This window comes from Phlebotomus papatasi, chromosome 3, assembly GCF_024763615.1.
Source record: "Phlebotomus papatasi isolate M1 chromosome 3, Ppap_2.1, whole genome shotgun sequence".
In the NCBI taxonomy this organism is placed as follows: Eukaryota; Metazoa; Arthropoda; class Insecta; order Diptera; family Psychodidae; genus Phlebotomus; species Phlebotomus papatasi.
Window position 1 is genome coordinate 86,195,921 of NC_077224.1, and position 13,160 is coordinate 86,209,080.

The window sequence follows — 13,160 nt, forward strand, 5'->3', positions numbered from 1 at the left end:
GCAATATATTTTAAAAAAATGGCCACTTTCCCATAGTTTTTAAAATATCTTTGCGATGAGTCACATATATATTGTGAAACATAGAAAATTTAGTCATTACGAAGCTTCGAATAGTATCAAGCATGGGCACTTTCTCCTCCTGCTTTTAGACAACGAAATTGTTCATTATTTCGTCTTTATTTACAATGTGTTTTCATTTATCTTGTCCGCAACATGGACACGAAATGACGCCGGAAATAAAATAAAGAAAACGTCTTGGAAAATGTGATCTTAAGGATGAAATATCAATAACAAAATGTCAAAGACGAATATTCTCTTTCACCAAATTTTCTTACTCTACTCTCACAATTCCGCGGAATTTGGGGCAATTTAGATCTTGATGTCCATTTTAATTGAAATTTTATTCGGCTTTTATATTGTTCAAAATGCCAACAGTGTGAAGCTAATTGATAAGTTGCGGTGAAAGTCACTTGAACTCATTACCGATCTTTGCCGCTTCAATTGAATTTTGGGCACTTTACGATCGAGGGAATTTATTGTTGATTATGCCCTTTTCAGAGCACTCAAATTGAAAAATTTATTTATCATAAAAGACTTTTAAAAAATGAAAATTAGATCATAAGATAAAGTGCCCTCGAGTCGACTGGTCCCTCGACTCGACCCGTGGACAATATTTGAATATTTTATGGAGAATTTCTATATAATTGTCACTGATTCGTATTTATTTATGAAATAGTTGACCTATTAATGTTAGATCATACGCCAAATATTAGTGCAAATATACATAAATGTAATAAATAACTCTACCGGTCGAATTGAGGGCACTTTACCTTAATGATAAGTATGAAAGTCGGTGGTCAGAAGGCCTACAATTAACAGAAGATATTTCTCACCATTAAAAACAATCCCATATCACTGATTTAATCATAAGATAGTTATTTTATCTTGATCTTGATCAAGATGCTGTAAAATTTACTTTTATTGCATTCCCTAAGGGGTATTAAATGTGTGAATCATTCACTTATTTATGTAGATCCCCTTAAGAGATAATTTTACATTGTTTCGCTTACAATGAAAGGAATTAATTCTTGAAAGTGGTTTATATTTGCACAAAAATTATGTTTATCAACTTTAACTGTTTTTAATAGATATTTGATCAATTTTATCACAAAAGTCAAGCACCATTTTATTTTCTGTCTATTTACGATTACTTTAGTTGAAACATAGGGCATCATCAGAAAAAAAACGATAAATAATAAATAATTTCATACATTTTTAAAAATATTAGCTTGACAATTTTAAAACGATTTGTCTTTTTTGATTGAGAAATGCAGACGTTTTGAATCAAAATTTGCTACACTCGCCTCAACTATTCTAATTTTCGGCGCGACTGTTCCTATTTTCGCCGTGCAATTGTTCCAAACTCTTTAACCCTTTAACGACGAGACACTTTTTACGGACTGAAAATTAACAATAAAAATTAAACTAGGAAACATAATCAATGAAAAGTCTTACATCTAACCTTGAAAAGTCCAACAGAGTCTGATTCGGTGTACAGTGCCCGCTTCGTTATTCGGATGATTGGGAGACAATATGACAGATGTCCGCTTCCTAATCCGGATGAATTTTTTGAATTTGTTCAACGTCTCGAAAATATAATACGTTTTTTTTTCTAGATTTAGAATAAAAGTTTTAAAGAAGTTTAAAAAGACATAATTAGAGAATTCTATGCTATTATACTTCATTTATTAAACAAAAACATCACAGGATAATTCATTTTCATTGCTGAATACTCGTGCATACATAACCTCAAAATGATTTAAAATGTAACCGTCGATAACTCGTCCGGATTACGGCGATCCGGATTACAAAGCGGGCACTGTATTTTGTGCCTCTATGAACGATAGGGACAAAAATAGCCCAAAAATTTAAGTAATTTTTCTGACAATACCAATGAATAATATTTTTTGCTTTAATGAAAAATATTACGTATGAGTATTGCAGTTTTTATTGCCAAAATGGGTTTTGCTTAAAAAAATTGGAAGTATAAAAAATAAATAAAATCAATTATGAATTTGAGAATTTAAAAATTCGCCATTTTTGAGCTTAATTATTTTCTACGTAGCAAATAGCTACAGATTTGCAAAAAATATTCTAGATTCCTTCAACCTTCTACTTTACAATTATGTACAGACGTAACAAAAAAATAACTTTAGGTAGTCAGGAAAAATTATTTTCTTTATGGAACATCGGTGTTCCAATCGTCCTTAAAGGGTTAATATGCATTCTTTCCGTGCCTAAGTAGATCTTTAAAAATTCGAAAATCTATATGAAAAGAGACTTTTTCTTTATACGTTCGCAATATGGCTGAAGTACATCCTGTTCGAATTTCGAAGTGCTCAAGTGTCAAAATGTAATGGTCTTCACGTTAACTTCATAACACTGAGGAAGCAGGTCAGATTCCAGGTCGGCATTACTTAATTACGACCACAGTTGTCATTACGTAATTAACTCGTCATTACGTAATTACGAGGTGGAGTTGCTTGCACGTTTTTGGTAATCTGACCAGATTTTGATCAATTTCCGACCAAGTAAATAAGTAATGCCGACCACATTATTAAGTCACGCTGACCTGTTTTGGTTACATGGGATTTAAGTTAAAAATGGCAAGTTCCAAAAAGTTGCTTATCATGAATATAATTTGCTGGACAGACCTACGGCCTTACGTAATTGCTATCAAAATTATGATAAGATTACATTCGCATCAGTTTTCTTTTAAGTCGTCTTTTAGCTCAAGCCGGTAGTCTGTTTAGGGAATAATGTCGCAATTTATGTGTTCAAATGTTTGTTTATTTTTGAAGTTGACGTTTATTGGGCACGAGAAATACTTTGAGTCAGGTAAAAATTTTGAATTAAAGATTCAAACTTATAATGGGATGAAAAACCGAATAATTTCTAGCCATTCGATATCTCGACCTATTCGGGATTATATGGCTCTTCGAGCAGGGGCCTATCGACATTTCATTTTTCCATACGTTTTTGAATAGAGGCACTGAAGACTGTTGGCAAGTTTTTTCCTAAAGAGAATTTATTTATCAGTCTGATATATTTCGAAATCGTGCATTAAAAGCTATCTAAAAATACATATAATGTTATCCGAAATAATACAAGAACTACGAGCAAATTTGTTTAAGTCGCGGTGCAATATCTGCAAAATTTTTACAAGGAAAAGTGAAAATAGCGTCACTTTTTATTAGGCTTGATGGGCCCCTGCTTCGAGGGAATTTCGACCAATTCGAGATCTTGACTTTCGAAATCTCTGTTAAATCGGGCATTACAAAGAAGACATATTTCGGTTTCCGTGTCCGATATTTCACTCAAAGTGGACGATATACAAACTGTTCGAAATATTGTCCCAAAAAGAAAAATTTTGTTTTTTTTTATCGCTGACGATATCTTTAAGTTAATCCAATTTAGCAAACACCTCACGGAGAATTTTTTATACGCATTGCACATTATCTTTGAAAATTTCTGAAATGAAAATCATTTTTATGATTTTATTGTAAAATTATCCGCCACATTGTTCAACAGCTGCAATAATGGATCAGTAATTTCAGCAATGTCCATTCATACTTCAAATATTTTCCTCAGAAGCTTTTTTTGAGCATTTTCCCAAGTACTTTTCCAATTAGTCCATTGATTGCATTGAATGGTTTTTAAACCATTGCAAACAGACTGAACAATCAGAAATCGTCATTTTTAAAGATCGCGTGAGTTTCTCTTACAATTTTTTTTTGAGGGAGAAATAGAGAAAAATAAGATCTCATTTTGTTCATTGAACTTTTTCGTGATACTGTCTACAATTGACGTTTAAGAGAGTTTAAGAAAAATGTGGGATATTTAAAATATTTTGATCCTCTCAATGATCATCAGACACGCTTCTATTTCACAAGAAATTCTCAATCTTGCTTTTTTTCAGTGCATTTTTCTTTCTTAAATTGAGACTTTTGTTACCCCAATGGAAGAAGATGAGAAAAAAACTTCAATTGAGCCATAGCCAAACTCTTTAAAAAAATAAACAGTTAATAAGATGCAATTTAAGATGGAAAAATGGGCGGTAAATTGTTTTATACCGTCTTTATTTAAAGTGATGCTCCGAGATTACGGCAAGAGCACAACATATTTATCTTTTCTGGACTGGAAGAAATGAAACTTCTTGCGATATTTGCTGTGTGCCAACAAAACCGTGAAAAACGCAGTTCTTTGCTTAATACATTAAAAAAATAAAAAAATAAAAGATTTTATTCTCTGAAATGCATCCCAGGGATTCCATGAAAAAGTAAGATAATCTCGGCCACAATTAATTTTGCTATTTATCCATTTTTTTTCGTGCAATTTCTTCGCATTAAAAGTGAATCTAATTGTGCAATCTCTTTTCGGACACACCAAGATCTCTTCTTCTATTTAATTTTAACATTTCTTTCTTCTGTGAAAAGTGGGGTGTGAAATTTTTGCAAGAATTGCATGTAATCTAATCTAATTCAATGTTTTTTTTTTCTCTAAACCAATTGATCGTGTTTATTCTTCGTTCTTTTCTTTTGTACGGAAGCCAAATAGATAAACAATAAATTCAAAGAAGGTTAGTGTGATAGAAAAGTTTTCGCTCGGAGAAGCAATTTTTTTTTCGTATGATAAGAAATGCCGTAAATCTTATGTCGTGAAACAAGTTAATCAAAGAGAATGTAGGAGATTTTCAAGAGAAATTTGCGCAAAGATGTTTTGCTATTAATATCTGGTTCGAATTGGGGAGTTAATTTTTATTATTATCGTTTTTTCTTTTTACTTTTTGGAAAAAAAACAGATTCCGAAAAATCAGAAAATTGTTTACCAAAAGATAAACTGATATTTTTTTTAATTTTTCGAAATCTGTTTTAGGGAAGATCTCAAGAATTTTGCAAATTGTCCATAAGTGTACAACGTCCATGATGACTCTACCCTTTAAACTACTTTAAGAAAAAGTAAAGCGATAGCAAAGCGTCTCAGTAGGGGAATTCTGTAATTTTCGTGGCATTGTCACGCGTGAGTTCGAAACCTGACAATGCCATTCGAGCAAATGCTCGAAAATGAAATTCATTGAATTATAAATGAAATCCCTTTACTAGATGAATTTATGAAAATACAGTACATCTTGGTTGATTTGTTTAACAAAATTCATTATCATTCGAATTGCCAAAAATCTGAAATATGTGACTTCTGACAATGCCACGTGAGCTGAAATGGAAATGTCACGGCTACAGAATCGTATGTTCGAAAAAACTCTCCTAAGATTCGAACCCAATTTGTCATATGGCATTGCCAGAGCGTTACAGAATTCACCTCCTGGTTTTGCAAAGTGTTCGAATTCGTGACATAGATGCTATAACACAACAGTATTTTCGCATCAGTGACTGTTTACCTGTTCCCAACAGATTTAAACCGATTCATAAATCATTCAAAATATCCCCTAAAATAGTTTTCACATAGTAGTATTGATTTTTCGACAAAAATTACTTATCGGTTCATTGCCAGTTCATAACCGATCCGAACCGATTTATAAATCTCTGGAAACATTGTTCAAAATATATCTAAAATGTAATACAATTGACTTTCGCATAAGAATTAGTTATCGGTTATGATTCGGTTCATTATCTGTTCCTAAAGCCTAAAATAGACACAGGGATCGACTTAGGGATCAGCTCGAAAAATGAGGATTGGTGTCGATACACTCAGGGATCAGCCTACAATTTGGAGGATCAGGCTGATCTTCTAAGTTCGTGAGATCTAGTGAAATTAAGGGGATTAGGCGACATCAGCGCCAGTGCTGAAAATAAAAACCTTCACTTTGGGGGTTTTTGGGTGCTTTTCGAAATGTCAATTGGGTGAAAAAACATGGAGAGTAATGTTACGCAATGTCGCAAAATCTTGAAATGCATTAAGATTGGAGTAATGGGAAGGTCAGAGTGCATCTTTCTGTACGAAAAATCCATTGATATTGCACTTAAGAAGTCTTTCAGCAATCAAAGTGTGAATATTTAATAGAAATTTACGCTGAAAACGCTAATCCTTGATCCTAAATCCTCAGTGTATGATAGTTTGGGCTGATCCTTTACCACCAAATTTTTCGAGTTGAATATTCTCCAGGATCAGCCTGTGTCTATTTTCGACATAACCGAATGGAAAATGGAACCGATTCATGCTTGTCAGGAATTCCCAGACCTTTCCAACGAACTCAAATGTGATACTTGATCTTGACAAATCTCTCTCTCTCATTGAAACGGTAAAAATATGTTTACAAAACAAAAGTGAATGTGCGTCGAGCACTATGCATAATGGTCTGCGCACAAAAACTTTCGTTTGTAAATATATTTTCAAAATTGCCAATGGAAGTGAGTGACGCGACTAGATCTAGGTTCTATTCTCTATTATTATTCTATTATTATTTTGCCCTTACTCGGCTTTAGGTCAGATTCATTAAAAGAATATGTTAATACGTGCGAAGCATGAAAGAAAATCCACTGGACTTAAAGAAGAAGTCATCAAGCTCCGAAACGTTGACGAGGAATAAAGGAACTCTAGTTAGCAGTTCAAAATTTCGTGTTTCCATTTCTTAAAAACAAAGTACAGTAGGTGTCAAAAGTTTGTTGCCTCATGTATGTTCGGGAAACCAAGTGGAAAAAATGATAGAAAAAATTACTTTTTAAAATTTTTCTTTTTGCAAATTAGTAGCCTGTTATCTGTAGATCTTATTTATGTATTTCGAAAAAATTATTTAATATAAAAAAAAAAATTGTTTTCCAAAAGTTGTTGATTTTTCATGCGTCAAAAGTTTGAGCCCCATTTGAAAAGTCAATTCAATTCAAATTTATTTCAATCAACTGTTTGCGGCTGCCGACCGACTTCACAACCGGTCTCCCCAGGTAAACGGCAGAAACCCTGGTTCACTGACCGTATAAGCCATAGAGATATATACATATTAAATTCAATAGATCAAGAAACAGAGCTTTAGTGAAGTGACCGCGACTAATCTCACTTAGTTTAGGAAGGGAAATCGGAGACAGGTCCGCACAGCAGTCGAAGGTAGAACGGCAAGAGGCTCTAATAGAGCACGTTATGTTGCCAAAGTCACTCAAAAGGATCAAAAACATGCAACTAACTTAAAATAAACCGGCCATATTTTGAGTTTATGTCATTTGAGAGGCCAATGGTGCGTTTGAAGATTTCTAAAGTTGTATAGGGTAAGTGTGCCAAATTCCGGCCAGCTTGCAATTTCGGCCACCTTTTTTGTTCCTCGAATTCCCATGAACTTTTAGATTTTACATACTCTAGAGATTATACAATGCAAAAGAATAACAAAAAAATGTAGCTTCGACAAACGTAATGACGTGAAAAAGATATTGGAAGAATTCCCGAAGGGCAAGGAACTATGAGAATGAAGGTGGCCAAAATAGGACACCAAAGCTATGTCTACATTTTTATTCATTTTAAAATGTATTAAGAATGATTTTAGGGTAAATAAAGATGGTAAACTCTTTACAAGGTTCCAAGCAACACTCTTTCAGAAGAAAGAATTAAAGAAATCAATTTGTATTTAAAATATTACATTTCAAACTTGAGACTTTGATGCTTGCATGCAACTATGCCGAAATTTGGCACACTTACCCTATGATAAATACATGTGTTTAAAAGTGATAATAAATAACAACAAATAATCTGTTTTTTTTTTTGATAATTCATAAATTAAGTTAAAATGGCATGTTAGACGGAGTTAACAGGTGGGAAATCGTCCAGAGATACTGCCGGAATGAATCTGCGTCGTAAATTACCAAATAATATGGAAAATCACGAAATGTTATTCATAAAATATTCAAATATTAAAGCTATGAGGTACGAATACATCTGAAAAACGCTACTGGCAGACCTAGGGTATCAAGCATGGGCACTTTCCCCTAATCAAAAAGATTAAAATTTTGAAAAATTTTTCTAATAACGAAATTTAATGACTTATATCATCTGCAAATTTATTAAATTACCTTTCTAAGTGCATTAGAATCTCAAAATCGCAAAAAAGCGAGTTGTAATTTCCAAGGAGCGATATAATAGAACTTTTTTTTTGGGTTAACCAATGAAATGTTGAAGAAACCTTCATTTTCTCAAGACAAATTGCAGTCTTTGGGATTTATGATCTTCCCAAACATCAAAATCTGAAGCCTGGGAATGCTTTTAATTGTTCTTTTTTTTTGTAAACACAAACAGTTGCGTCGAACATCGGACAAAATGCTGGGAAAGACTTTTTCAGCTCCCACCCGGAGCATGAGTATGCAATGCCTCTCCAGCACAAATGAGTCCTTCCTGTCGCAAAAAACTGACCTAATTGCAGAGTTGAAATTGAGCAAGGATATCCCTGGGATTAAGAAGATGAAGGTGGAACGTGCCAAGATGGAAGATCGACATGAGAAGGAGCTGTATATGGATATTTCAAAGCAATTCACAGCTTCGAATTTTGTGGATCAGGTTGGTGGGAATGTTATTAAAGTTTGAGGTCAAGGGCATGGGCGCTAGTGACGCAGAAATGTTTGCAGGTGCCGGAGAAGGATCAGGCGGGGAATATCATTCCGGACTGGAAGCGTCAGATGCTGGCCAAGAAGGCGGCAGAGCGTGCCAAGAAGGAGTTTGAGGAACGAATGGCTCGTGAGGCGGAAGATCGAAGACTTCAGGCAATTCCACAGTGGAAGAGGGATCTGCTGGCCAGACGAGAGGAAGCGGAGAATAAACTAAAGTAAGTCCAGTAAGATTGTGCGGAAGGGAGGGGTTTTACTGATTTTTTTTTGTCTTTTTGGGGGGATTCAGAGCTACCGTTTACACACCACGAGTGGAAGAGAGTTCGAGGCTGTCCAACAGCTGGAGACTCGCCCAGAGAGCCATGTCCATTGACAACATCAGCTTCCTGCCAAGTGGAACTGATGACAAGACGCTGAGCAACAAGGAGAACACCAATGGCCACGAGGAGTCCCCAGCAGTCAATGGGACTTCCATGAATGGATCAATCGAGCAGAATCTGCACAAAGATCAAGCACAGCAGGATGAGAATGAAAATATAATTCCATGGCGAGCGCAATTGAGGAAAACCAACAGTCGACTCAGTCTAATTGGATAAGACGTTGTGATTTTTTGTAGGAAAGAGAAATATTGCTGTTTTTTTGAAAGTGAAAAAAAATCGAATATCAAAGATAAGTTGCAATATTAGAAGTTAAAAATTATAGGGAAGATTTTAAAATACATTGTACATCAAGCTCTTATTCATACCGTTTTCTCTAACAATAACATTTATTATATTATGTGATTTTCTCGATAATTATTATACTATTAAAATAAAGTAAAATAAAACAAAAAAAAAACAATTTTGAGAGACAGAACAAGCGAAAACAGAAAATGGAGGAAAAACTACTGTAACAATTTTTTGTAATATAGTGGACGAATGCTTAATCATTTGTAATGTTTAAACGTAAATAACTACTATTATTGGGCGGGGTACAGTATATGATGTGTAATTTTATATAGATGAAAAAAAACAACATTAGCATGTAAATGATTGTTGCAATAAAGTGAGATATTTCTTGAAAGTATATTTTAAATCAGAGATTTTATTTCAAAGAACGCTCATCACAATTTTTATTTTGCAAGACTGTCCAGAATGAGTAAAATGGTCGATTTTTGCGAATTAAGCGAAATTGATAAAGAAGTAGACTTCAACAGAGACGATGAGTTCCCTAATTCGTCCTTTAATGCCCCAGATCGTGAAATAAAACCACAAGATGATCAATGTATTTCAAAGGACATTCAAATTATACAAGTAGATGACATTTTTATATACCTAGCCTGCGACCTATTAGTTTAAAGCCAGTCTTATTGATACATCTTGAGCTTCATTAACGTCTAATTATAAAAATTATAAACGTTTTTTTTTCCTAAATATGATAATTTTTTAGATAATCATAGAAAACTCATCCATAAAAAACGTTTAAAATTCATTTATTTTACTATTTGTTCACTATCCGTGTAAACAGACGGAATTCCCACGGGAATTCCCACGAGCAAATGGTAAATTTGCTATGCAAGCGCCCTCTGCAAAAGTGCACGAAACTGCCCGAATGTCTTGAAATATTTTGAATTTCAAATGGAAATTTTCCGTTGGAGGGTGAAATATTCAATTTTCTAAAATGGAAAAAAGCTATCTCGCTCGAGATAGCTTTTTGCTTCCGGAGAATTCCGAAAATTTAATTTGGAGTGTTTTTAAGCAAATAATATATGAAAAAACATGTAAAATCTCCTGTAGTGATCAAAACATTGATTTTAAAAGCAAATTTGAAATCGAATAATAATACTATAATAATTTTGAAAGGATTAGTGTTTCTGGATTGAATTAAATATTCATCAATAACATTTCAGAAGAGGTTTAAATGATTGGAAAGGCAGATTCAAAATTTATCTTTTTCAATAAATCCCATTATTAAAAAATGTAAAGAATATAATAATGTAGATAAGGAAATACAAAGAATAGTAAGAACTATCGAAGTTCACTGATGAAAATTATAGCCAGAAACCATATAAACTGCCTTTTCGGATATAAAATATTACTTCAATATTTTTTATTGTTTACTTTTTTTGAAAATAAAATTTTAAAATATTTTACAGTCTTCCTGTTTTTTAAAACAATTTGTATTCAATTATTATACAATTAACTAATTTTTGTAAACATCTCTGTTCCGAATGAATTGACTGCTTGGTCACCCAAGGATATTTTATACATTTTCTTCCAACACTTTATAAAATTTTAAATTATCAGCACTACAATTAAACGAAAATTAATCAATAGGTCCTATCAGCAAAGATATCCAAAGCCTGTCGTTGATTTATCTACTTTAATTGGGGGTTTTTGACAAGATATTTACGCTATAACAACGTTTCTAATCATTTCTCGAGAAATTTTAAAAGATTTTCCATGAAATGTATTAATAGATAATATTACTAATATCTTTGTGGTATAATAAAGCCACTTTAATAAAATAAAGTACGTAAAATATCTTCTAAATACACATTCCGTTATTTATATTCGGAAAAAACACAATTTGAAATTCAAATCTTCGGAGCATTTTTGTGTTGCGCTTGAAGTCCACCAGAGGCGCATAGAGCGGATGGTAAAAATTTGACAGTTCAATATGGGAATTTCCATCCGGAATTCCCATCCGGAATGGAAAATCTCATGGGAATTCCCGTGGGAATTCCGTCTGTTTACACGGTATATTTCAATAAAAATATTTCAGTCTTTTTATGCCTTAAACCGATATGACCGCCTCCAGGCGGTCTTTACCTTTTCTCACCTGGCGCTCAAACGGAAAGAGGTGATGAAGAATGGATGATATTTTTGAGTTCAATGTACCATTAATTATCCTAGACAAAATTATTTAACTACTTTTTTTGTATATTAAAGAACACACTGTTAGAGGGTTAATAAGTAGCCCGATCTTAAAAGATCCGAATTAGCGAGAGTCTACTGTAAATGGAACTCTATTTGCGCAAAAAGTCGTTGATGTTCGAAGAATTCAAATTCAATTTCGAATTATCATACTAAATTTTCGCACGAGGTGGGGATAATTTATGAAACATCATACTAAAAAGCTGCCAAAAGAGCTACTCAGTAATTATGGAGTGATTAAATAATGGGACAAGAACAGTAAGCACCGCTGTTCTGTTTTTCTTTCTTCACAACAAATCCCGTTAAATCGTTGCTATAACGGTATATTTTAGTACATTCATAGAAAATCTGTAGATTTTCGGCAGAATTTCTGCCTGAAAATCTATAGATTTTCGGCAGAAATTCTTCCGAAAATCTGCAGATTCTCGGAAAAATTTCTGCATAAAAAATCTGCATAGTCTCCATTATCTCAACAAAAATATTGTTGATTTATGAAGAAACTGTAGAAGTTACAAGGAAAATGGTATGCTCTGCTTAATCGCCAATCGAATGATACAAAAAAACACGAAATTTAGGTCGACACTCTGCTTAAAGTTTTCACTTCATTATTCTCTACTTAGAACAGGGCGTCGCAGAATTCTTTATTTTATATAAACACTGTAAAATCACTAAGAGAATCACTCTATTGATTTTTGCAATAAACTTCAGTGAAAAATATTCCATCTTTTCTGACACAGCTGTCTGGAAAGTCTGGAATGTAGAAAAATCTACAGAAAATCGGCAAAATATCTACAGAAATTCGTCAGAGTATGCACCAGGATTCGTCAGAAAATCTGGAAAAATTTCTGACGAATTTTGTCCAAAGCCCAAATAAAATTCGTAGGAATATCTACCGATTTCTCGGCAGATTTTCGGCAGAGGTGTAGATATTTTTTGCAGAAATCTTAAAGATATCTGAAGAAATTATTTGACGGGATGTGAAAACCGTCACATTTTGACACTTGAGCACTTCTATATTCGAACAGGATCTCAGCCACCTTGCGGAATTATCGAAAAGCAAGAAAGTCTCTTTTTGGATCTTAAAAGAGATTTTCGAATTTTTCAAGATCTACTTGTAGATCGAGACCGTGAGACTCTATTAGATTCCGATGAATCGATAAAATTCCTTGTATAGGATTTTAAGTCCTTCAGGAACTGAACTAAACCTCTAGTCTGAAGACCAGTTTAGATCTGAAGCCCGCATATATATTTTTTTCTAGCGTATTTCGAAATGCACCGCACTGTCCTATGCGCCATGAGTCCTGGGAAATCTCTATAGGTTCATTTCTAAAATAAATTTCGTTTTAATACTGATATAATCTCCTCAAGTGTGTCCCGACTAAAATAGTACGATTGGAAGACTTTTTGTATTTAGAAAAAATGTTATATTCTGTATCTTAATCTTTTTTTTCAACCATTTTTTACAAATAATAACTGATATTTCGCTCTACTATTAAGAAGAAAGAATAAATCGGGACACTCTTTAAATTAAATACCGCGTACTTACCTTAAGCTGTTATACTAATATTGTCGCTCTTGTCGCTAGTTTAAGAAAAAAGACTCTCTCTAGGTACTTATCCTTTCCGGAAAGGACAAAGTATTGATGTTA

At 33.4% G+C, this 13,160-nt stretch overlaps 1 protein-coding gene across 4 annotated transcripts in view; it reads left to right on the forward strand.

Moving 5' to 3' along the window:
- LOC129806159 (espin) overlaps positions 1-9,662 on the forward strand; it is a 135,957-nt gene extending 126,295 nt beyond the window's left edge. For 3 of the 4 annotated variants that reach the window (XM_055854539.1, XM_055854541.1, XM_055854542.1), the window contains 3 exons: positions 8,293-8,550; positions 8,607-8,815; positions 8,887-9,662. In XM_055854539.1, coding sequence (XP_055710514.1) covers positions 8,293-8,550; positions 8,607-8,815; positions 8,887-9,193 — 774 coding nt within the window. In that variant the 3' untranslated portion in view covers positions 9,194-9,662. The remainder of the gene's footprint in view (positions 1-8,292; positions 8,551-8,606; positions 8,816-8,886) is intronic. The other variant, XM_055854540.1, reaches the window with a different exon arrangement.
- Positions 9,663-13,160: the final 3,498 nt, after the last annotated feature.